Raw genomic sequence first — 25,187 nt, forward strand, 5'->3', positions numbered from 1 at the left:
ATTAAACGAGATAGATCACCGGTGACCAAGTCAAGGGAGCCCCTGATTGTAATATCGTACAAATATCAGAGCTTGGAAGCCGGCTCCGTCGATAGCGGCAAGCAAGCGGACAAGAGGATCGCCATTTATTTAACCCCATTCCTCCCCTGAAATTGCGGCAGATATTAGGTTACCGCGGGGGTTGTTAGGGTTCGATTTTTACCAGGATGTGCTGTGTGCATTGAAGTCCCCAACGAGAAAGAGATTATTCATGTCGTTAAAGGTTGCGAGATGTAGATTGTATGAGCGTGCAATATTAGTTGAGGTTGGGGGATGCAGATGTTGATTATATTGAGATTGGATTTCATGTTATTTTTTATTTTAAAGGTTGTATCTCGCTTTTTTCACTGAGTTTATGTTTGAAATCGTTTGATGTTTCGATATATGAGATATTTTTACTGATGAACGTAATTAGGCCCCCACCGGAGGAGGGTCTGTCAAATCGTATAGTAGAATAATCTGGAATTTTTGGCGTTTTGTGTTCTTCATTTAATTTGCTTTCTTGTAGATGTTGTTTAAGATAATAAATTTTTGGATTCCGTTGATGTTCAATTGGAGAATATTTATCTTATTCCGACGCTTTGGACTGGAAATAGTGTGATACTTTTAGATCTGCCGGCGGGGGTGTTACCTCGTGAGAGTATTGTGTGCAATTCTTTTGTGGATACTGATGACTCGTTGACCAGATGAATAACTATTAGATTTGGTTAAGTTTCAAGAAAGAAATGGATCCCACAAGAAATGCAAGGAGATCGTCAAGAAAATAATTATATTAATACATCCTGTTTATTAACGGAAATTACTTCTCTTCATTACCAGCTCTAGGAACTGACTCCCTTAAATATGTTTTGCCCAAACGTTGATATGGAAAAAATTTAAATATAATCTGGATACTTTAAAAATAAATTGAACAAGTAATCTAAATATTTCATCAATGATTCTGAAAAATAAAAGTTTTTTAATTGAGTATTTTAATTATACAAATAGTTGAATTTACGAAGAATGCCAAATTGCAGTAGTAGAAATTTATTTACTACTAAAACATTTTTTAAATTATCTGATTATCTCCAAGAACTGTCATTAGAACAGTAAAAAATTTCATCTCTCTTTTAAAAAACGTTTTTGAAAATTTTGAATATTTTTCTATCGCATTCGACAAATTTAGCAAGCATAAAAGAGAAATACTTCTCAACTTGCCGTATTTGTTTGAGAGATAACTGAAGCATTCTAACAGTTTGTCAGAATTATTTTAATGACGAGTAGTGTACCTTGAATTGACGTTTTAAGGCATTTAATGAAAGCTTTTAATAAAATCCAATTTAAAAATTTGTTAAAATTACGACAGAAGCCCCTCTATGATCGGGAAATAAAATTTTTTCCTTCAAATTGAAAATCTTTGAAAATGGGTGTTAATATTCGCGTCCTATCATTAGAATTGTTTTTATTAAAATAACATTTTTTATTAATAATTCTTTAATTAATCTTAATTTTAAATAGAAATTAAATAGAAAATATAATAAATTCTTTACGCATTTTCCATTTAGTTCGTAGTAACCGTCATTGTTGTGCACGATTAATTTATTTTTTTTATAAATTAAGCCACATGTACTTGTGGGTACTTGTGGGTTTACCATGTCGTGCTTTTTTCAGTATTTAGTCGTTTTTATATTTAATTTGGATTCAAAGGGAATAATTCGTGATGTAGTTTCTTTTAATGATTAAGTTATTCGAAATTCTATCTTTTTTGTAAAATTTTCCGATTTTATTTCCTTGATCTGTTTTATTTTACATACCTTGAAATTTCTGAATTACTATTATTTTATTTGTAATTTTTATCTTATTTATCCCTATTTTTGTTTTTTTGTTTTTTTCTCTTACTAAAAGTGTATTTAAAATAGATATTTATGACCCTATTCAAGTTTAAGATTCTATTTTAAATCTTTTTTTTTTTAAATGACAAATTATTAATCAAAACGAAGCTAGATTAGTTTTATATTATAAATCGTCACGCTCCGGCAGCCAGTATCGCGTGCGTGTTGCCACGAAGAACTGCAATTCCGATACGTTGGCGAAGCCAATACCCCTCGCGACTGTCCCTCCTTCGTTTAGCCAGCATCGCACCAATTTCCTTGAGAAATTCCGCGGTTTTGGATCCCACTACACCAGACGTCTCTATCGAGATTGGGACAAAACGGAAAAGTTTTCCGATCTCCAAATACTTAGATATCTTCGCCTTTTCTGCTGCATTAGCAGCCCAACCGGGCGAATGAATATTCCGAAGAATCATGGACTGGGAGAACGTGTCTACGCACGTCGCATCCCATGCGAGTGATTTTCCCTGGGAGTACGGGAAAAGAGTTATCCCATCGGGCCTTCTGCCATCTCCCCGGTCAAGCCCGATGGGTTCCAGGTGTGCTGGAAATCCTGCGCTCTCGAGGGCCCGTCGTATTATGTCATTGAGTGCGGCATGGCGGGGAGCGCGATCTGCACTCCTCTTGCAAGACAGAGGGTGTAGTCCTTTGGAATCGACTATTCCTCCACACCGGCATCTGTGTTCCTGACAGACGTCAAGACCCAAGCGTTGTGCAACACCGATTCTCACACAATCGTCGTCCATAAGCGTACCGAATGAACTCATGGAAATGCGTGGAGCCATGCACCACTCCCGTGCTGTGCCCCGGATAGCAAACAGACGAGCCGGTGTTGGTTCAACTCCCGCTTCAGGTCATCAACGACAGCCTTGCATGATATTGCGTCCCAACAATTCTGTCTCGAGACATCATCTGGGATTGAAAGTCCGGCTTCCTTCCATTGCAAGCATGCCTTGTCAAATACTGTGTCCAAGGAGAGTCCAGTAGTGTTACGTAGGATTTCCTGGACGAGATGACTGCAGCTTGAAAGCGATGACAGATATGCCGGGAATGCGAAATCCAGCGCCGACCTGAGACCCGTTCCTCCGATGCGTGTAGGAAGCTTGCATTGATTCCAACCAGGTTCGTCAAAGTGGATGTTCAAGAGCGATTCAGCTGAACTTCTCAAAGTCCTATCCAGTGTCTGTAGAATGTCTCGATGTTCCAAGCAGGGAGAACAACGGAGAGCGTATTGGAGTTTAGGCAAGCCAATGCTATTTTTCAAAAGGAAGAATGCAGTATGAGCATTGAGTAAGGAGAGTTTCTCCGTAACTCTAGAAAGACCCTTGTTTTTTTCCAGCAGATGGCACCGCAGTTCCTTTTCGCCAAGTGGGCACCCAAGAAAGTATGCCCTCTCCCGAGGTAAGACAGTAATCCCAGGTAATATCGATTTGAAAGACTTGACCACGTTGATAAAATCACTTTCCGAGTATGTGATATTTATCAGCTCCGATTTCTTTATATTTATATCAAGTCCGAGTTTTCGTAGTACAGGCACGGCTTGTGACAGAACGTCAAAAACTTTTCCCCACGGCCCTCCAATCGTGGCATCATCAAGATACCAGAGGTTCAGTTCCGCGCTGATGGAACGTACAGTTTCGTTGATTGCCAACGCAAAGAGAAGTGGACCAAGCGGGTCCCCTTGCTGGACTCCAGTCTCCGAATAGATAATCTTGTCCGCAAAGACGAGTGAAGACTTGGTTCCGTAGGCCAGGTAGACGAGTGGAATGAGTTCCGGGGCTCGTTTGCTTACAGTCTCGAAAATTTGATTCTATTAATTGGTTGTTTTCCACTAGTTAAGAAGGGGGACATTTTTTGACATTATTGCATATATATGTATTTTGTTTATTTAATATTTTGATGTCATTTTTTAATATATTTCCCTTTTTTGTATTAATTTTTACAAAGTAGTTTAAACTAGAATTTATAGTTTGATAAATACCGATTTATATTAAATACTGAGGACATGTCCGTGTGTGAAAAAGGAAACATCACCTAAGCGGTTAATAAAAGAGAAAATATAATTATTGTATTTTTAATATCTATTTAAATGTTCGAATATATCTAAAAAATTTTTAATATTTATTTTATGTAAATTAAAAGTAAGTCATTAACTAGTAAATTCGATGCAGACATGCATTTCTCCTTTCAGGGATTTCATTTCATTTATCAAGTTCATTTTGAACGATTTCACTTTTGTAGGCCCGATATAATTTATCCTAGTGTCCGGCTCAGTATTAGTATGCTAAGGGAAAATATCAAATATATTTCGACGGTTTGTGCCTTCATGGCCAAGGAAGTATGCAGAACTTTTAAAATAACAAGACTTTTAAATTGAGCCTAAAATATTCTGTCTTAGAAAGATCATGCTTCTATTTTCACTCAAACTTTTAAACCTGAGAATGAGTATTTGTTTTATATTTAGCCAGGTTGGTTAAATCTGGACTCCCTCCGTGGAAATATGGATTAAAAAGTCACTCAAAAACTGTTTATATTTTTTATTTTATCAAAAAAGTTAGAGGACTGAGTCCGTCAATACAAGTTAGGAGTAATAAGTGATTCACGTCCGATGGTCTTATCTTCTGACATTGTTGAAAGAATAGTCGAGAGCTTAAAATTCAGGTCAAGAACGCCGCGCTGTGTATTGAATGGCAGTGTTCGAGATTTTCTGAAAAAGCTCGTCTCAGTCCGGTCCTTAGTTTTTGTAATAATTTTCCTACCAATGTCGGTAAAAAGGTGAGTCGCAGCGTTGCCGGCTATTTATACTAAAAATCCTAAGAAAATCAATTTTAACGAAAATTTTATTAACGAAAAATTTTGACTCGTGTGTGCACGTAAGAATAACGCAAAAAACAATCGAAAAACATAGTTTCAAAGAGAGCTCGAAGTTTTTAACTATCAAAAAATTTAAAAACATTACACAATCTCAAGTGAGTAAAGTATTCAACATGCCAATAGGAACAATAAACAAAATCCTAAACAATGAATCCTATTTTGAAAATAAGAATTCTTACATAATTTCCTCCAAGTTTTCCTTAATTCATATACCGCTTTATGAATGAATTCAGAATAAAAGATCATTCGGCGATACTATTACAAATGGAATGCTACAACAAATGGCAATAAAAATTGCAAAAAATTAATTTCCGAATTTTAAAGCTTCAAGTATATGGATTAATTCTTTTAAGAATAAATTTGGAATAAAATATTGTACTAAATCAGGCAATTAGTCAATCCTGTATTTTTATATGACCTCCACTGCTGCTCGCCGCGAACGACGAAATGCTGCGCCGCACTTCGCCTTCAGTAACAGTTGTCCTTGGCATATCTCCCGGGAGCACGAATGGGCGGTAATCTTCCGGCGGACATGGATGTTTTCGTCTGATCTGCTCGAGGACTTCAGGTGTTGGAGCCAGGACGGTATCGTCGCTGGAAACGACCCGCAACGCCGCCCGGACGTCGCCTTCAAGAAGTTTACGATTTACTCTCTCTCCGAGTGTATCTGGGCAATTCCGAAAGAGCGTATGATCGGCGTCCGGATGTTTTGCTTTTGAAAATTCCGTTTTGTTAATAGATCGTGATTGGAAATCGTGGATATTTTTCTTCATTTTTGAGGAAAGTGAGTTTCCAAGCATGGAACTTTCTCTAGTGTTCCGATGTGGCTCCTTTGACTCAGTGTAAGGTATGCCAAGTGCAAGCGGGGCGAAACCGAAGAGTTTGAGCCAGGCCTCTTGGTCGTTGGACGTGAGTGCATCGTCAATAGCGGAAGCCAGGCATATAGCTGCAGGGATCCGGACGGGTCTCGGGATCTTAAGTGGAATCTTGTTGGCCTTCCTTTGCTCAGACAAGAAAAGCAGGAGAGAATCCGTATTGTCGAAATCCAACGGCTCGCTAGAGACGACAGGTTCATTCGATATTTTCGCCTGGGTCTTCCGGCCAAAGCCCATACATACATTGCAGTTCCATAAACTGAGTGAGGATGCAGCCTGCCGGGACATCCTTACACATCCGAGGTGGAAAAAGTTCCCCCAAATCGAGCAGAAGAGCCCGTACTTGCGTGCATTGCCACAACCGCACGAAGAACACACCAGACCAACTCTCACAGGGATAATGTGCGTAGTGTTGTGTTCTTGCATCTTGGAGACTGTTTCTACGCACTCTATTTGTTCGATGGCTCTTTTTTCTTTCTTCTTTTTCCAGTTCCTTTCGTTCCTTTAGATTTATGTGCCCTTAAATAAGCACAAAAGATTAAGCTTTCTTAATTATACTTCGTTTGCGTAATCTGTCGTTTATCTGTGGAATCTCCCCTTCGAGGATTTTCTGTGTTGTATTTATAGACAGTATTCTTCAAAATATCAATTCAATTATTGAATTCGGATTAAAATATTGTTTTTGTTAATCAACGCTTTAGTGTTTGATTATATCGTTCTACCTGCCCTTGTGATTGAGGGTGTCTTGGTCTTCCGCTGCAGTTCAAACAGTCTTTGTGACAGGGCATATATATCTAATTTTAAATAAAAAGTTGTAACCAATTTATCTTTGTTTCCGACAAAATAAAAATTGGATGGGGCAAGGTCATTATCTGACAAACAGATAATCCAATTATTTTTTATAATCTGCTTATTATTTTTTAAGTAGAATGAGTCATGGTCAGACTAAAATGATTTTCCACGGCTTTGCCCACAACTTTCTAAAACTATTATAAAAAACAAAAGACTATTAAGTATCTGTCGGCATCACAGTACATTATTCTCAAACTTTTAAAAAGTTCCTCAAAATTGGGTCTCATTTTGGCATCCAGTTGCCAACCTTACAATTTGACTGGGTAAATACTATACACTTATGAAGGAGTAAAAATATATCAATCGAAGCCGTTTTCGGCTAGGGAAGGCGTCTTCCTCGATTCAAAAAAACTTGAATTTCATTGCTTTGTAGATGAGCGTAAGGGACATGTCCATATGTAAATCTCCCACAACGTAACCCCAAAACTCCACACGTCTGACTTGTGGGAGTGTAAAGATAACTCCAAAGACTCCGGGGCCATCCATCTGACTGCAAACTGCTGGTCAGACTGCCCAATCATACCCTTCGGCTATTTTTATATAAATAATGTTTGTTCATCATTTTTGACTGTCCAAAATCTGCTATCTTGATGTCATAATTACTATCAACTAAAACGTGTTAAAATTAATTTACGAAGGACATTTCTTGCGGCTAGATCGCAGTGGACCACCCCAATGAACTCTAAGTAGTTCATTCCCTTTAAATCACAAATATGCATCAAATACATCTGCAATTTGATAGGCCCACTTGAGCATTTGCTTTGGAGTCAAAGAGTCCCTTTCTTGCTTTATATTTTTGAGGAGACAGCCGTTTTCGCACAATTCCATTATCAGTTTGATGTTTATTGTCATGCAAATTCCGATAAGTTTGACGCAATGGCAATAGTTGGACGATACCAAAACTTTGATCTCGTTTTCAAAACCAATAATGTCCTCCATACAACGGGTCAGTTCCTTCACTGCGACACTCTTTCCTTTTCCTTGACTTTTAGAGACCAACGTGGCCTTGAATGTTAGATTAATTGTATTACCTTATATACAGTTCCAAAAGATCATTCTCCAATCTTTTTTTGCAAAATCAAATCATTCTCGTCAAAATAAAAATTGGATGGGGCAAGGTCATTATCTGACAAACAGATAATCGAATTATTTTTTATAATCTGCTTATTATTTTTTATAATCTGCTTATACAAGCACTCAACACAGCCAGTTGGACTTAAAGAGTTTTCAGGCCTGTGACAAGTCCTTTTCAGACTTGAGTTTGTCAAAGTTAGGGGATTCTTACTTCTTTGAAGGTTTGCATGAGTCTGCACAGGGATAACATGTTTTATTCGCTAAAAATGACTCGGAGGGCATTCTCGGATACAAGAATTATTGAAATAAGCTACTTTACATTCATTGCATTGATCGTCTCTCTAAAATACTATAACAAACTCATTTACTGGACCAGTGCAGCCACTTTGGCACATTTCACTGCACGCGTAACAAGTTTTTCCTTTGAAGTAAAAATCCTCCGTACAGTTTTGTAAGCAAAATGTGTGTTTTTCTGAGCGAAATATAAAATTTTTGCAGGATATGCATCTCATATTTCCTGGTCCAAGACACCCAATACATTGCTCGTGACATAATTTGCCACGACTTACTAAAGACATTGATTACATGTTATAAGTGAACCACACAACGACTGGTTGTAGTCTGTGATGATGTCCAGGTCTGAATGAATCCATCTTTTGATATATTGCTGGTCAAAGTAGCAAAATGATTTATTGTGGGATCTTAACGCCACAGCACCGTTGTATACAGTTAAATTTACATTTCCCGGGAAATAGTCATATCCAATTACCATCATTGCTATGTTCAAATTTTTTCGAATGCTAAAAAACGCGTCATTGCTTGTAAATACATGTTTTCTCCTCTTACGACAAGATTTGGTGGAAGAAATTCAAGTGAATTTACATTTGCAGGTAAATACACTGAAAGATATCCCCTCACCGTCCTGATCTTCTGAAATTTTTTTAGTTGAATTTCAGTAATAGTCCCTGAACTGACTCTGCTCATGAGCATTAAGCATTAACTCTTCAAAAAAATTCTTGCCGATTTGTAAATCTTTGCTGATTACCGTGCAGTTAACAATGTCGCTGATGGTGTTACTGTTAAAGTTGATGATTCCCTCCGTAGAGTTTATGACACAATCTATTATCACTAGATGGGATTCACTTTTGTCACAATCTTCTCCCTCGAACCGTTTAGATTGTAATTCCTGCATATCTAAGGAGTGCCTGTAATGGGACTTACATTGCATTCGGAATGATTTTGACCAAAGCATCCTCCAATACACTGGTCGTGGCAGCATTCGAGAGATTCTTTACCGAAGCAGCGGTTTTCGCACTTTTTGTTGCATATAACCTTCGAAACTATTACGTTTATGTACGAATAATGCATTTTTGACAATCATTGACGCCTGGTCCCCAACAGTGTCGTCTAAAATTTAAAATGGGGCAGTGAGAGTTGCAAAAAACAGGAACGTTGTTATTGTTTTCAAAATAGGCTTTTTGTGTGTCCAGTCTAAATATTTCTGGGAAAAATATTGTTTTAAAATATTTTAGCGTGGTCAGATGAACTCGAACATTTCCCTGCAAAATTTCTGCTAGTCTGAATAACAAAATTACCAGCGAGTTGTGGGAGTTTGAATTCTTCGAAATTTAGTGTAGAGAGGAATATAGCTTGAGAGTAATAAAGCCGTTTCCCTTCGATGACACGAAGGTTTGGAGGACTAAACGACTGTCCTGTGACGTTACACTTTTTATTCTTTTCTTTCAAAATTCGATACTTTCAAATAGTAATGTAGACACTTTTACGTAATTGAATCCACAAATAAAAATAGTCAGATTTATAAAATTAGAAATCAATGGGAAATAATCCTGATTTTTACTAATTATTTTCTATGGATGTGTTTTTGGTAAAAATGGCTAGATATTCTAGAAATATCTACCATGACTCGAAAATCTTTGGGAAGTCTTCTGTAGTAAAGGAAATAAACACTTTAAATTTAGGAAACTAAGTGAGAATTCATAGCTTTAGTTATTTTTGACAGGTGATTAGAGAAAATTGACTTCTTGGAGAAAATCTACGTTAAAAATAAGCAACATTTCATATTTCATTATTATTCGAAATTTATTTTTCACAGATAATAATTATGTATGTATTGAATACAATTTTGTCATGAAATCATTCTAAGATAATATTAAGAAACTATTACAGTTGAACTTCTGCCCCAATAGAAATCCGCCCCAGATTCAAATACAGAGGGTATGGTAATTTATACTCTTTTTTAAAAAATAGCATTTAAAAATCAAAAAATCCATTTTATTTATCAATTTAAAAAAGTAATCGCTAATTTTCTCTCCAACATTACTTTATCTGAGTCGTGATATTTCTGGCAATATTTTAAATTAAACATTCGGAAATTAAAATCCCACCTTGCCTCAGATTCAATGAAAAGTTCAAACACCAGACGATCAAATTTCAATGATAGATCTGATTCATAGTTTTTGTATAGGACTGCGTCAGGAATAGAATTTGAATCAAATCCTTGTTTAGCTTCCATTTTTATTCTAGATACTGTTCCCTTCCCAACTTTAAAAATCTTGGATATTTCCTTTTTAAATATGGAGTTTACCAACACTTAAGCAAATTTTTGTTTAAAGCAAAGCAAGTTTTTTTGGCATGATCACTAAACTCTACGCTATAATTTCAAATAAAATAACGTATAAAAATTTTATATAAAATTATTTTTAAAATGCCCCAATAAACGGGGTCGATAATTTTTTTAGTATTCTATAGGTAGAAAATTGAATAAACTGCTATAAAATGAAAGGATTGATTGTTGATTTCAGCTTAACTTTGATGATTAAAGATATTTGTCAAAACAGGTAAAATGAAATACTCTCATCATGCTTTGGGCTTTGCGACAACTCGCCTATAGTCGAGTTCAAGTGAAAATATTCCAAGGGTAAATAAAATTTTTAAAAGATTTATATTTTCTTTAATATTACCTTTGTTATACTGTCACTTGCCGTCGTAAGTGCGCGTGTTTCAGTATTTTTCCCAACGAGGTAGGGGCAAATACCTACACTTTGCTTACTTACTCCTCCAATCAACCCCCGCAGGCAAAAATTTTAAAAACAATGATGACATTATAGAGCATGACGTATTTTAAAATAAATAAAAATTTTATTTTTACCAGATTAAATCTAAATAATTAAAATTTGAACAATTTTTTAAATTTAATCCTTATTATGACTGATTTTGAACTGCTTAAAAGCCAAAGAGATAGCAAACTTTTACTACACCGCAACTATTTGTATAATTAAAAAACTTTTATTTTTCCTCTTACAACTATAATAAAAATTTCTAGGGACTGCTGAATCGAAGGTAAATACGATACAATTCTTATTGGCAGATTTCTATTAATTTTACTGTTTCAATTTTTCTTTATAAATAAATTTAACGAATTGTTACGATACAATTCTTACCCGATAGGACTTGGTTTAGAGGGGTTTGACTGCAGTACTAAAATTAAATAAATCGTCTTATTTTTCGAATATGATTCTTTTTGTTGTTAAAAATAATTTGAGTTTTAGATGCTTTCGGAATGATTAAAAACTTGAGGCCAAGAAAGTAATGATGGATTCATGGATACAATCACGTAACAAATAATAACACGTGAATATTTCAAATCGTTTTTAATCACAAAATAAAATCCATAGTTAAAATAACTAGTGTTGTATTTTGAATCTTCTTAACCCCTACAGTCGTAAAAAATTATTATAATTATAATTTATTGATTAAACTAGTATAATGAAAGTTGTTGACATGTTGCACATTCTGTCTTTTGTGTTAATTTTCATTGATTGTTGAGTTATCCTCATAATTGCAGAATATGAATTTTTCATTGTTAACGAAACGGTGTAACCACTGTAAAAGTAAGACCGTTGACTATTTACCCACGAAGTGACTACAAATAGAGGCATAACCATGATTTCACAGAGAGACATAACGAGGTACCCTCGGCTTTAGTTCTCCAATAAGTGTGGTTTGAGGTGGTGCAGAAAGCTGCGAATTCATCATCAGTGTGTGAGAACTCGAAAAAAATTATGATATATCTTATGGAATAAGAGGATATATTTATTTATGGAATAAGAGGATATATTTATGGAATAAGAGGATTTATTTATGAAATTAGAGGATATATTTATGAAATTAGAGGATATATTAATGAAATACCCTGTAAATTAACTCTTTTATTCCTGATCTTATGAAGAATGCTTTTTAATAACTAATATAAATAATAAAATTGAACAAAAATTTGTTTTCGGGATAAAAATTTCATTATTTTAAAGAATTTATAGGAGACATTAATTTTATTTTTAACTATTTGACCTAGAATATTAACTCTAAACACTGCATGTGATTGTTTTAACTGTGAAAAATATTTTTTTTTAATTCATTTTTTATTTTTAACTTCATAGCTGTTCCCATTCTTGTCAACAACTTAATATATTCTCGTATCTACCTTTTCTTATAGCTGCATCGTTCGATGTGCTGAATTTATGTTTAAATAATTCATCTAATATTTTGCTGAAAAATGGTCCCGATCGAGACACACCTGCGGGATAGGCACACAGCTGGACTATGACAAATGTCACTTAAACCGTGACAAAAGAATTTATAATTAATCCATAAGTTCTCTTTTGGTAATAGCTGAGAAACTCCCAAATGATTTAAAAACTTATAAATTTGAAAAATATTGGTGCTAAAAGCAAAATTGTTTTTTTTGAAAATGAAGTAATTGAACAAAAGGTGAACATTTTTTTAGGAAACAAATTATAAATATAAAAATAAAATTTTATTTGTTTATTATTTTATAAATTATTATTGCTATGCAAATATTTAATAAAATAATTTGATGATTAAAAGAATCACTTCAGTTATCCTGACATTTACTTTACTCCTTGTTACATTTTTCTTTTCAAATGTTACCTATGAATTTCAAATAAATAAAATGACATCCATATACACTAAAAACGACTTCTCTAATCATCAATGGAATCGGTTTTATTTAATAGAAGAACAAAAATTATTCTATTGCAAAATCCCTAAAGTTGGATCAACGACAATGCTGAAATGGTTACTGATGACTTACTGTATTAAAAACAAAATCAAAAACTGTACTCGATTTTCTCAAAATGAAATTCACGAAGTCAATTATATAAAAACGTATGAGAAAAGTTTTATTAATTTGAATTCAATCAACAATATGGAAGGCGTTCAAAAAATCTTGATAGTAAGACATCCAGCCGAACGCATAGTCTCTGCATATTTAAACAAATTTATTTACGAAACAAAACGTGTCGGAAAATCGCCACACTATGTTCAACAAGTTCGACAAGCCTTAACTGGCTATCCTGAAGAGTTTGTAACATTTGAACAATTTGTCAGTTATTTAATAAATAACTCCCAAAAGGCTTCACAATTTAATGAACATTGGGCATTAATGAGCGATTTGTGTTTGCCCGGATACATCAATTACAAAATAATATATCTAGAACAACTTGATGAATTTATGCAACATCTTTTTAAGATTTACGGATTAACAGAAAAAGGAATGTTTTGGATCAAAGACGTTACGCATAAAACGAACTCTGTTGATTATGTTTCCAAATATTTTTTGAATTTGACGACAGAAATGAAATATGCTTTTTACAATTTGTACAAAAATGATCACCTCTATTTTGGGTTTAAGCCTTATTTGTAATAAATAATTATTAATTTAATAAACAACATTCTATTCTATAAATAAATTTAACATTTTATTAATCAAAGATTATCCAAGATATTATTGTTTTTAAATCTTATATTTTATTTCAGTAAATCGTTGGTCAATAAAAAGTGTTAAAAGTGTTAAAGTGTTATCTTTGTAAACAAGAAAGTCAATTTATTGATTGACATTTTTTGTTAGAATTGCATGGATTAATAAAATATTAATTTCTTTTCAGGTATCATGAAATGTGTTATTGTCAAAAAAAATTAACGACTATTTATTTAAAAAATACTGACTAATTAATGATGTTTCCCTTCAACAGAGGAAAGCCACTTATCTGGGACGCTACGTGTGTAGACTAATTCTCTCCCAAGAACCTTCTGATGTCCGCATCCACCCATGGATCAATAATCGCCACAACTGCTGAATACAAAAAGATACGGAAGTACTCTTCACTTGTGGAGAAGTACCTCGAAAGGACCAGAACCCATTATCAAGAATTATCAACATTTTAGATTTTTATTTTCAAAATATTGTATAAATACACAAAAAACAATATCTTTTTTTTAAAAATAAGTCAGCAACCCAATAAGAATTTGAAGAAAATTTTATATGGAAACTTATAAAAGATATTCAAAATAATTTTTATTTAGTCAAAAACTAATGATATTTAAAATTAAAAATAATAATTTTGTTTACAAATGAATCACGTGGATAAGAATTAATAAAATTATACAAACCGATGGTGAATTGATTAATCATACGCCACAACAACTTTTGAGGTTTTGGTTTTACCCGAAGCAAATTTTTGATTATGTAAAAATTCAAATGAATCTAGAAAGCATATTTTAAATATTTTTACTCTAAATTAAAGTATATTGTTGCTAGAGTCATGATTGTTTTACATAAATATTCTCTACTTTCCGGTTCTAGATCACTAAAATCTGAATTTCATAATTATCTTTATCTAAATAAAAATATCAAAAAAGCTACGCAGTGTTTGCCAGATGAGTGTCTACCAACAACTTCTAAATTGTAAGAAAAAGAGAACAAAAATATTTGATCATTTCTTGAAGTCTGCTAATAATATTTATCTAGCTGTTGTGGTGTGATTAACGGAAACCTCAGATGGTAAATAAAGAACGAAGCGAAGACGAAGCACGAGGAACAAAGCCACTGAGGACAACTCGGGCATGTCTCTTTTGTGGGCAGTCGAATATCAGGAAATTTGGAATTAACTGCACGCCATGTGAATCATTCGCCCATTTGGGCTGCATAAAAATGAGCAAAGCCTGCGCCGAGACGCTGTCAAGCTGGCAGTGCCCCCCTTGTATTGGAAACGAGGTCCCCAGGCGGGAAACAACAGCCCAGCCAAACTTTACATCACCACATACTGACCACATTCTCTTGAAGATCTCGAACCTCCGGAAAGCCAGGAAAATCCCAGTAAAAATCCCAAAAGGAGCACGTATTGCCGCAGCAACGTGCCTCTCAGACCTCATTGACAACGCACTGTCCTCTGACAGCTGGGAATCCTGGCTAAAACTTATATGCTTCGCACCTGTTGCACTCGGAACACCTACAACGGAATCTGATAACCAGAGTAAAGAAACAAACCCCCGGCTAAACTTAACCGGGAAACTGAAAGGAAGAATATTGAATTACGGCAGTCATAGCATACACGCAATACTTGAACAGCCACTTATTGCCAATGCGGTCAAAACCAGAGGAGCATTCACCAAAGATGCCCCCAACAAACTGAAGGAGCGAGTGAATCGGAAACTTCTGGAGGGCGATGTGCGGGCAGCCCTACGGGTTATCACGTCCGATGACACCGTGCTGTCTAGCACCCCCGAGGTCCTGAATACCTTAATTCAGAAGCACCCAAGTGCACCGAGTGATTATGTAAAGTTCTCGAATCCTGAAGGAACCCAAGAGATTATGATTACCGAATCAGAAGTGCGGCGCGGAATCGCTTCCTTTGCCGCTAGCAGCAGCGGAGGCTTGGATGGGTTACGCCCCGGCCATATCAAGGACCTAACGTCCACCTACACCTCGGAAGCAGGACGCTGTCTTGTTAAATCGATCACGGACCTAATAAGGAAAATGGTGAATGGCGACATCCCGGAGTATGCCAGAGAATTGCTCTTCTCCGCAAGGCTACTCGCGTTCAAAAAACCAACGGAGGAATCCGCCCCATTGCGGTCGGAAACTATTTCAGAAGACTCGCAGCGAAGATTGCTTCGACCCTCGTGAGCCGCCCACTCGGTGCGGAGTTCTTCCCAGAACAAATGGGTGTTAGTATCCAGAACGGATGTGAGGCAGCGGTTCATGCGGCAAGGCGTTTCTTCACACAGAAGAATACTGCAAACGAATGCATTGGAATCAAATTGGACATAACCAATGCATTCAATTCTCTCAGAAGAGACTCCATTATGGAAACGTGTTGGAAGAGGGCTCCCATGCTTTTCCCTCTTGTTAAATTGTCATACGGAGAAGATACGTCTCTGTTTTTGATGATGAAATCATCAAATCAAAAACTGGTGTCCAGCAGGGAGATCCGCTCGGACCCCTCTTATTTGCCCTGACAATTGATGATGTTGTGAGATCAATTGACGCACAACTAAATCTCTGGTATCTCGACGATGCCACAATTGGAGGATCATTCGAGGAAACATACAATTCTTTACGTCAAGCACTTCCCGCATTAAAACACTTGGGATTGGACATCAATATTAACAAATCAGAGTTAATAAATGTCTCATACTCAAACACCGACTTTCTCTCTATCAAGGAGTTTTTCAACGAACTGCTTCCCGGGATCCCGACTGTGCCAGTTGATAAACTATATTTCCTTGGATGTCCACTCAGTGAAGACGAACTCAGGAACCATCTACTTTCTAAAAATGAAGAATTGTCTCGCCTCGCAAAAAGATTGTCATGCCTCGACTCTCACACATCCTTCTTCCTGATGAGAAACAACATCGGACTACCCAAGCTTTTATACCTACTGCGAAGTTCACCCTGCCACGAACATTACGACAGTCTACTTTCGATAGACAAATCTCTCAAACAAACTGTTGAGTCACTAATCAACGTCCGCTTCGACGAACTCGGTTGGAAGCAATGTAAGCTTCCCTCTGGATTTGGGGGTGTCGGTCTAAGATCGGCGCTGGAGGTCGCGTACCCGGCATATCTTTCGTCTCTCTCAAGCTGCAACCATTTGACACGGCAAGTCCTTCGTCACACTATTGGACTTCGCTGGAATGAGTCATTTGATGAAGCTTGCCGGGATTGGAACGGGTCAGGACTCAAAATCCCCGAAGACACAACGAAACAAAGAACTGGGATAACATTGTCTGCTCCAAAATTTCAGAAGGGCTTAAAAAAGAAGCAAATCAACATCGCCTTGCTTGCCTGGTGTCAGCCTCAAGTGGAGGGAGCGGAGCATGGCTTGGTGCAATCCCTTGCCCAAATCTCGGGACTTTTTTGGACGACGATTCTTTGAGGATTGGAATCGGACAAAGACTTGGACTAGACGTTTGCCAGGAGCACCGATGCCGCTGCGGGAAAACGGTCGATGCGAAGGGATTGCACCCGCTATCCTGCAGGAGATCCGCCGGAAGAGGACCACGTCACGCCGCTCTGAACGACGTGATCGTCAGAGCTCTGAAGGCTGCAGGCTTCCCAGCACAGCTTGAACCAGTGGGTCTCGATCGAGGTGATGGAAAGAGACCTGACGGGATGACTCTTTTCCCTTTCAACTCCGGACGATCTTTGGTCTGGGACGCAACTTGCGTCGATACTTACTCAAGCACGAATCTCCTTAAATCGGTTCAGACACCTGGAGCAGCTGCCTCAATCGCGGAAAACCTTAAAACCAAAAAATATTCCTTCCTCGGGGACCGCTACAGATTCACCCCTGTTGCGGCTGAGTCATCAGGAGCTGTTGGCCCAGCGACTGCCGAGTTCTTGCGCGAACTCGGAAGAATGCTCGCCACAAAGAAAAATGATCCTCGTGAAGGAGTATGGCTAAGACAAAGGATCGGAATAGCCATACTCCGAGGGAACTCGCTTTCCATACAGGCAGCGGGCTTCCTCAATTGATTTCTCAAATCAATCTCTTCTCTGAATTTATTAACTGACTTTAAAAAAAATAAATAAAATTCAATTTCTGATATTTATTCTAACTTTACAAATATAAGTAAAAAACAAATTGATATTTTTTATATGACCACAATAATTGGTGCTCCTTGATATTTTTTAAAAATAATAGTTGATTTTATACAAAAAGTATCAAACAGTTAAAATATATCAACTTTATTGTATAAAACGATAATATATTTGGAAGGCAATACAAATATTTTGGAACTGTGTTTAAGGTCATTATAATTTAACTGTGGTAAAGTAATCTATTATAAAAAAACAATAATTGTACGACCAAAGTTTGAATTTACAGTTTCTTTAAACAAAGCACTAATTTTATAATGAATGAATTTAATCTTATAGTCAATAAAGGATGGATCTACATTATGCATCAAGTGTCGTTTTTGAATGCATCAAGATTTTATAACTCATCATTTTTTATTAACTTATTTAATTATTAAATTCAGAAACCAAACTCCGTAGATTATATTCTGCAGGTAACTATGACTTGAAAATAGACAACTACGAAATGCAAAAATTACAATTTTATTCTGACTCAAAATAAATTGCAGATTCTAAATCATGCTTTGAATAAGTCATTTAAATTCTTAATAATTAATTGTAAAATAAACTAATCGATTTATACGAACCAATAGCAATTTAACTAATCGGACAATGAAGACATTCTGTGTTATTTTAAAAATTATAAAGTTAATAATAAATCAGTCATTTGCTTATCTTTCTTTTAATGACTCCCATGCTCCGATTAATCTCTTTTATGACAATATCCCTCTCCTAAAACTATACATTAAAATTCTTTCCTTGTCTAGTTGAGAAAGTCGAGATGAAATTATATTTTTGGTTACACTGTTTTTTTTCTCTTGGTAGGCTCCGTGTTCAACATAAATGTTCTCTAACTTGACTGGATCTTTAGATCTTCCAAACCTTTTCTTGTACATTCCAATTTCTGAATTAGAGTCGAATGATAATTTTTTCATTATTTGTGTAACAAAAATAAAAAATTGTTTAAAGGGAGTTTAAATGGATACTAAATACTATATGAATTTTAGAAAATTACGTAGACAAAAATAATATTTAAATATTTAATTTAATTATTATTAATATAGAATTGAAAAAATACAAACTTGAGAAATAATAGACCTTTCGTAAAAGAAAATTTCAAAATAATTTATATTCTACTTATAAATTACAATTAAACTTGTATAGTAAAACTTCTTTTAATTTTTTAATTAAAAATATATTAAAAAATATTTTATTTAAATAACTATCGTAATATCTAAGAACGATCTTGTGGGACAATTATGTCGATTTATTCACAAGGAGGTTATATGATTGACGAAAAGACAGAACAAACTAAAATTATAAAATCAAAACCATTGCGAGGTATAGCTCATTCTACGTCATAAATTAGCACCTTTAATTTGTACGGAACAAGCTTCCTGCATTATATGTTCAACTGAATTTCGTTTTTCATATTTATTGGCACAATTTAATTATCATGTTTGCGACAATTGCAGAGAAAGAGATGGAAAACACAAACTTATTACAAAAACTGATGCCAAAACTCAGTTTCTTCTTAAAGATGGTCATTTTGATGACTTGCCCTACCTTTCCAAGAGGAATCCACACATGCGGAAATATTACGGGGAAATGAAGTTATATGTTACCTCTCAAGTTATTCTACAATGTCTTATCATAAAGGTTCTTGAGCGAGCTATAGAAGTTTGGGGAACTCAAGAAAGGATCATTTCTGAGAGGAGGAAGAGAGATTTGAATCAACAAAAGAGGACGATAAGAAAGTACAACAAAAAAATATCGGGTTAGAAAGTGCATTTTATTATTAAATAATTAATTTGAATTTAATTATATAAAAATTATTATTAATTAAGGATTGAGAGCTATATCAATTTTTCCTGAATCTACAAAACTTCACCAACATTGTTTTGAGAATATAAAAGAAGAGACAAAATATTACAGAAAATGTAAAATTTGCGGTTTTAAAGTCGAATATGATGAGTTGTGATCAAATATCCTTAAAAATAGAAGAAATGGATTTTAGTTCATTTCTTACTTTCTCAATCTCTATCATTAAATTATTTATTTCCATATTTTTTCTTAATATAATGTCCTGGTAGTCACGTTCTTGTCTAGCCAGTTGAGATTCGAGTTGTTCTATTCTTTTCTCTTGTGCAGTCACTCTTGCAATGCTGTGTTCTTTTACTAGTGGAGGTTTCTGGTGGTTTTGTTTTTGAGGGAATTGTCCGTCCAGCCACTGATTAAGAGAGAGTTTTGGTTTTTGTTGAGGGCAGTAGAAAGTGTCGTGTTTTGGGGATTTTTCAAAAACGGAAACTGGTTCTACCAAACTTCTGCTAAGGACACTTCGATAAAAGCGCATGGTTTCTCCTTTTTTGTAGTCTAACCCCCACTTTGGCATAGAAACTGGCCAAGTTTAACTTTTAAATATTTTACCGACGCTGCTGTGCTCTGTTCCGAGATTGTATGTGCGTAGAAGAGTGTTGTCGTCTACGGCAATAGTCTTCATAGTTGTGCAACCCTCGAATTTAAAAAGGAAACCAACCTTAGAAAAGAGGTACATCAAGTTCTTTGAACGATCGTAAAAAGGGATCAAAATTCCGTGCTGATTGTCGATTTCAGTGATACTTTTTGGATGAGAATAATTTCTCTACAAATTAAAGATTCCAATTTACATACAATGTCCCAAATTGCCATCTGCCGAGACATTTGTCCAGAGTAGCCTATTTGTACGATTCTGATATCGTCCAAATACAGGACACGGAAAAACCGACTTGATTTGGTACGGATTTGCCCCTTTTAAATACTATTTTCATTTGTATATACAATGCTTTTTTTGCAGGTTCTGACGTCAAAAGTTCTTATGATCCCGTCCCGAGAGGAAGTAGCAAAATTGGACCCAGCTTCGTCCCATGAACTTGAATATATTTTTTCGTCAGTGACATTTACTGTGTTTATATTTGTGAGGTTTCCAACGTCCCAAAGTGAGATCTAAACACAAAACTGAGTTTTGGAGATTAAAAAATGTTGTTTTAAAAAAACAAATATTTAACTGTAGAATCTTTAGAACAACTCAGTAACAACGAATCCACGACTGGATTCCATTGCAGTTCGACAGGTCCCCTGGTTTCCAAACTTCCAAAATATTCGTCGGTCTCTAGGGAAGACTTCCCGCTGATTTTCCACAGTTTTATCTGCAAATTTATTTCAACAGACAACCAAATTGTCATCTGATCCCGTGGCAATGAGGTTAGTATCCATAGGAGACCATTGGATATCGTTAATTGTGCCGGAATGAGCATGGACATAGACAGTACTTGTTCTCGTATCTCCTACCTTTATAATACATGAAATATATTTAGTACATTATCTATATTAAAAATTGCTAGACTGTTGCCATTAATTCCATAAGTTGTCGCATAGAAGATCGGATTTACAGAGGCTGATCTTCCATTTCTTGTGGATTGGTATTCTTTTATGTTGTAATGACATTCCTCAAAGGGAGGAATGTTAAGATCAAACAGTTTAGCCATTCTGAAAATGATCGAGTTTTGCGTAGATTGTCATTTTCATATGGCCTCTCAACGAATATATTGATATTGGCAATAAAGGATCTTCGATTAGCAATTACTTGACTTTGTTATGAACATGAATCAATTAATGGAATGAGTAATCTCAATTCTCTTCTCGATCCAATTGGTCTTATCGGCGTAAAAATACGAAATCTGCAATTTATTGATAGTTGTGAAATGTGTGACATGAACATTATTGACGACATTGCTTTTAATAACTTTCAGATTCTCCTCATTTTAACAGGTCAAATTGGAGGTTCGTTTATTTTTGAACATAACAATTATTTAACAGTGAGAGCTAACCTAAAAGTACCCACAGCTGTAATATTACGAGTTTTATTATGATAACATTAATTCACTTTAATTAGTTTTCTTTTGTAAACAAAACTTTTTCTGTATACTCTAAACTAGGGAATGTCAAACATGCGGCCTCGGCATGTATAGGTGCGGCTCGCAAGCCTCATTTGCAACAGTAATGTTTAGTAGAGTAATGCAACAGTACCGTGCAGTCAGAATTTATGTCTATAGAATACAGAAATCATTATTTTATCTTTTAGAATATAAAATATTTTTAGTTTATTGTAAATCTTGTTTGAAAAGTGCTTCTTTTGTTAAAAAATGAAAAGAGAGTGTCTCAAAAAATGAGAAATTATCTATCTTTTTACAACAATTGATCCAAAAATACATTGTTTGATATGTATCTAGTTAATCCCTATACTGAAAGAATACAACTTAAAAAAGCATTCCAAATCACTGATCATACTATTATTTCAAAGGTACTAAGTTTCTTATTAACAAAAAAGATCAAATACGTGTTTCAAAGCTAAATTACGAAATAATTTGACTTCGTAACAAATTCATTTCATCAAAAATTACACATTTGAACGATCTTAGTTTGGAATTGTAGGGCAAAAACAAGCTCATAACTCAGTTGTCAGATAATATCAAGTGTTTATTTTAAAAATAAAATTATAGAAGTTTCAGCTATTAAATGAAGATTTAGCTCATTTTCCTACTTGTAAAGAATTGAAGAGTACTGTTGGTGAACATATTGTAATAAATTTTGCCAAGTATGAAAAAAATTGGAAGGAATTTCAGGAAAGATTCAATTCTCGTCTTTTGAACATGAATTTTTATCATTCACAGCACAATTCGCTTTCGATGCTTCTAATACAAATAAAAGTTTAAAAAATTAATTGTTGGAGATCTAATCGGATTCTACACTAAAAACTAAATATCTTAAGGTTTCAATACCTGCTTCTTTACGCATCTTCCTGAAAAGTTTAAAAACTTTAGAAATGTTGTTACAAAAATAATTGCTATGGTTAATTCAAAATATGTGTGAACAACTTTTTTCATATATGAAATTAACAAAAACTGTTTATAGAACACGACTCACAAATAAAAATTTATCAAATATGTATGATAAAATAAGTTTAGATAAATTCATTAATACCTAATCAATATAAAAGCAATGAGGAATTCAAGAAGCATTCGCTCGCTTTTATATTGATTAAATGAATTTCCTCATTTTTGAATAAGCATTTTCAGTCAGATAAGACTATATAACTCTCTGAATGATATGGACTTAGTTTTACTTTTTCATGGGAGCATAAAGCTATAGAACTTAGGTGACAGATGTTGTAGATAAATTAATTATACTGCTGACGGTTCCACAAAATAGCACTTTTCCTTCGTAGTTCCAGTTTCTAAGATCTCTGGTTTGAAGTTTAAACTCAAAAAAGATGGCTTCAGCAATAAGTTTAGATTCATGATAATAAAAAAGCACTCAGCTTTTAATTTATCAAAAAATAAATGAGTCAAAAATATCTATTTTCATAAGTTAAAATAAATTAGTTTATCATTAAAAATAAAATAAATAAAAGTCCCAAAAAGAAAAAAATATTCGGAAGAATTACTGAAGAATCTAAACTGCAAAAAAAACAAAACTTGGTCGAGTTGTCCGGTTGTTGGCCGTTGGGATAAAAAATGAAACAAAACTAAACGGGAATAAACCAAAACTGATAGTCGAGGCTGTATTAGGAAAGAGAGACTCAAAAATGCCATTCGTTGGTGCCTCATTTTCGCACCTTTGGCCACTCGGCCTGTCAGGAATGTTTGATCTTAAAAAATAAATCTCAAAAAACTACCGGGGATCAACCTGCTGTCCTCCGTTGGCATAAATAGGGATTAATGACGTCTGAGATATCCCGGATCTACACACTGGACAACTTGTGCCTGTGGAAGTCTGCATCCACTGGTAAATACAGGACCAACTAGTGAGGTAGGAGATATGTGACTAACCAGTGAAGGTGACCGCAGAGGCTGACAACTGGATCCTTGGCTCGTTCGAGACAGATGTTGCAGATATAAAAATCCTCTTCAAAATTCATTTTATTCATTTGAGTATTTTGTTTGATAAAATTATTTCAATTTATGTTGTGCACAACAAAAAACAAAATGTTTTCCTAATTGTTTTATTTAACAAAAAACGAAAAATTAAATATTTATATTCAATATTACTCCTTATTGCTATTAAAAATTAAAATAATTAGTTGAATAAAATTTGAATTTTTAAATAACCACTACTATTAATGTTTTCAATTTAATGTTAATCTTGATAAATTAGAGGTTCCTAGCATATCACACGGGCCACGCGATACCTATGGACAGACTTTTACATTAACCTTGAACTAAGATTAACTTCAATTTAAAACTATTTTTTTAGTCTAGTCCAGTGATTCTCAAGTGCGGCCCCTAGGATTTAATTGAGGGGCTTAATTTCCAAGGAAAATAAGATTTTTGAACTCATCTGTGAAGAAAAATATTTCATTATTGAGGTCAATGGAAAGGCCTTTTGCCTAATATGCAATTCTATTATTGTTACTTTAAAAACGTATACAATCGAACGACACTATTCTTCCCACTCTATTCTTTATGACAAATTCACTGGTGTTTCTCGGACGAAAAAACTAAAACAAATGAAAGAAGATTATTTAAAGCGATCATCCACTTTCAAAAGTGGCTAAAATATTACTCATTGGCTAAAAAATTTGATTTTTGCGGCCCCTGGCTCAAAATTCTTGAGAAACACTGGTCTAGTCATTAGTACAGTCGATATTTCTTTTTTCGAATTTTTTATCTGTTAAAGTAAAATATTTAAAACTACCTCAAAGCAGTTATTCGATAAATTTCGAACAACATAACATTTTTTTTCAGGAGTTATAGCCCAGCCGAACGGATTGCTTTCGCGTTCCCGCGCACGATTGCGAGCGAGATCCTCTGCCTCAACCAAGAGGACTCGCGACCATCCATTTTCTTCCGAGCAATGAGGATACCGAGGTATTTTATGAAGCATGAGGTGAGCAGACGTTTCTAATTGGTACTTTGTCTCCATCACTAAAAGTATACTTACTATTATAAACATTCATTCTCATGTTCATAGCTTTGTACTAACTTGAATTTTCATCAATTTGGTTAATTTCGAAATTAAATCTCTTCGCACTTGGAAACAAATTGTCTGACCGAAAATAATCTGGATATAGTTTTTAAATCCAATTACACGAATTCAAACAATTAAAAAAATCTTCCATTTCTTCCTAAGTCACACACTCATCACTTAAATTATCTAAGTCATAATGTGATATATAATAACCATGGATTATTGAACTTATTCTCTTTATTCCTCGATATCTTTCGAAAGGACTTTCGTTAGAAGATGGATGGACAAATATGCTTACAGTGAAATATCTTTGTCAACATTCATATTCAATTTTATTTTCATCTCCGTGTAAAAACTCGTGTAATGATTTCGCCGCAAGCTCCATTTCGGTTTCATTATCGAGGGATATGACTAAGATGGGATCACTTGATTTAAGATAAAGTCTGTAAATTTATTGAAAATTTATAATACCTGTCATTGATAATGGTGAAATTCGCCATCTTCTTTATAAGTCTATATTTTCGGAAGATTTTCGGGAAATTTATCATGTAAAGCATTTTTTAAATTTGATATCAACGCAGTTACAAAACCCTTGTAAGAAGCCATGCAACAAAATAATCATTCATGCTAAATATCACG

General features: G+C 34.7%; 1 protein-coding gene and 1 long non-coding RNA gene across 2 annotated transcripts; one reads left to right on the forward strand and one right to left on the reverse strand.

Moving 5' to 3' along the window:
• Window positions 1–7,621: 7,621 nt before the first annotated feature.
• Window positions 7,622–8,492, reverse strand: LOC115229837. The gene is made up of 4 exons (XR_003883363.2): window positions 8,186–8,492; window positions 7,959–8,153; window positions 7,797–7,926; window positions 7,622–7,765 (listed from the first exon to the last, which is right to left on the reverse strand). It is a non-coding gene; the product is annotated as an uncharacterized LOC115229837 (long non-coding RNA).
• Window positions 8,493–12,575: 4,083 nt separating this feature from the next.
• On the forward strand, window positions 12,576–13,328 carry LOC115229815 (carbohydrate sulfotransferase 9-like). The gene has a single exon (XM_029800102.1). It carries the CDS (start codon window positions 12,576–12,578, stop codon window positions 13,326–13,328), a length of 753 nt encoding a protein of 250 aa, XP_029655962.1.
• The last annotated feature ends 11,859 nt before the right edge of the window (window positions 13,329–25,187 follow it).

This window comes from Octopus sinensis, unplaced genomic scaffold (genome assembly GCF_006345805.1).
Source record: "Octopus sinensis unplaced genomic scaffold, ASM634580v1 Contig13674, whole genome shotgun sequence".
Classification (NCBI taxonomy): domain Eukaryota; kingdom Metazoa; phylum Mollusca; class Cephalopoda; order Octopoda; family Octopodidae; genus Octopus; species Octopus sinensis.

Bases quoted from the DNA above. Each gene is read 5' to 3' on its own strand.
- LOC115229815 (XM_029800102.1), top strand. From the start codon at position 12,576: ATGACATCCATATACACTAAAAACGACTTCTCTAATCATCAATGGAAT.